At 36.2% G+C, this 1,535-nt stretch overlaps 1 protein-coding gene across 1 annotated transcript; it reads left to right on the top strand.

Annotated features, from left to right (window-relative positions):
• The first annotated feature begins 273 nt into the window (after window positions 1-273).
• On the top strand, window positions 274-1,068 carry LOC131626473 (AT-hook motif nuclear-localized protein 29-like). Its single transcript, XM_058897283.1, has one exon. It carries the CDS (start codon window positions 274-276, stop codon window positions 1,066-1,068), a length of 795 nt encoding a protein of 264 aa, XP_058753266.1.
• Window positions 1,069-1,535: the final 467 nt, after the last annotated feature.

Raw genomic sequence — 1,535 nt, 5'->3', positions numbered from 1 at the left:
GTCTTAGATAAGTGAGTGAATCCTGTGGGGGGTGTAAATATATTAAAGAAAGTAAAGAAACACATTTTGTCTATGGTCATCATGTTTGACTGAAATGTTGCTTTTATCCTCCAATTTTCGCCCCAAAATATTAAATTAATTTTAATCTTAAAAGACTAAAACGAAAAATATCAATAAAATATTCATCTCATGTCCTTCACCACTAATATTAAAAGGCGGAAATGTTTGGCAAAGATAGACAAACAAGTAAAGACGAATACAAAAAACAAGAGAATGTCTGACCATGTTGCTGAGAGAAAGCAAGAGCTTCAGCTATTCACTGCACCACAACCAGAAATCGAAACACCAAACACCAATACCACCGTAGATAACAATCATCATGTGTCTTCCTCCACTGCCTCTCGCCGCCCCCGGGGGCGTCCTCTTGGCTCTAGGAACAAACCTAAGATGCCTGTCATAGTAACACATGACAATACTAATGTTGTAAGTTCTCATGTCCTTGAGATTAGGGCTGGAGACGACATATCAAAAAGTGTCTTTGATTACGCTCACCGTCAGGAGAGGGGCATATGCATTCTCAATGGTGATGGATTGGTGACACATGTTAGACTTCGGTTACCCACAGGAAGAGTTGCAACCCTACAAGGAAGGTTTGAGATTCTTTTGATATCTGGGACAGTTTTTCCAACGCCAACACCGATGAATGTTGGAGGATTGACAGTTTACTTATCTGGAATAAATGAACAAGTGATTGGGGGAAGTGTGATCCCCCCTTTGGTGGCTTCAAGTCTAGTGACTTTGACGGTTGCTTCCTTTGCAAACACTGCACCAGAAAAACTTTCTTCGGTGGTAGTTGATAAAAAAGAACATCGCCTTCCATGCATCGATGGAGTTGGACAAGTGAGAGTAAGTGATCATGACTTGTCCAATGCTGGAGATTCAACATCTGGAATGAGAAACATGATGAGTAGCAACATCAGTTATCCATCATCCTCTACTCAAGATCATATATTTGGATGGGAGACTACTGCAACCGTAACTCCCCCACCCAAACATCCCCGTTTCTAGATGGATTGAATAGAAATATATATTTTTATATTTTTAAAACATTTATGCTTATCTAAATAAATAAGTTTGTGGGTGGAATGAATGTTTGTTGTTTTATACATACATTTTCTTCATTAATTTATTTATGGCACTTGCTCTTCATAATATGATAAATATGAATATTAAGTTTAATTATAGTACTTTTCAATTGAGTAAAAGTTAGGGTGTGAATAAATTAGTCTGATTAACACATGCCTATTATTTAACCTACACGGACCTACACAAAGTCATACTTTTTAAAAAATATAAAATACATAGGGCTTTTTATAAGCCTATTTAGTTAAAGAAAATGTAGTTCACTCACCATTAAAAATATGTTTTAAAATTATCAGACCAATTTATTTAAATAAATAGGCATAACACTCGGAGTTCATTTTGGTCCCATAAAGTTAAAAAGGGTTAAATATGTCAGGGGTCCCTATAAATAT

This window comes from Vicia villosa, unplaced genomic scaffold (genome assembly GCF_029867415.1).
Source record: "Vicia villosa cultivar HV-30 ecotype Madison, WI unplaced genomic scaffold, Vvil1.0 ctg.000291F_1_1, whole genome shotgun sequence".
Classification (NCBI taxonomy): Eukaryota; Viridiplantae; Streptophyta; class Magnoliopsida; order Fabales; family Fabaceae; genus Vicia; species Vicia villosa.
Note: the sequence above shows the minus strand (reverse complement) of the source record. Positions and strands in the feature narration are given on the sequence as shown.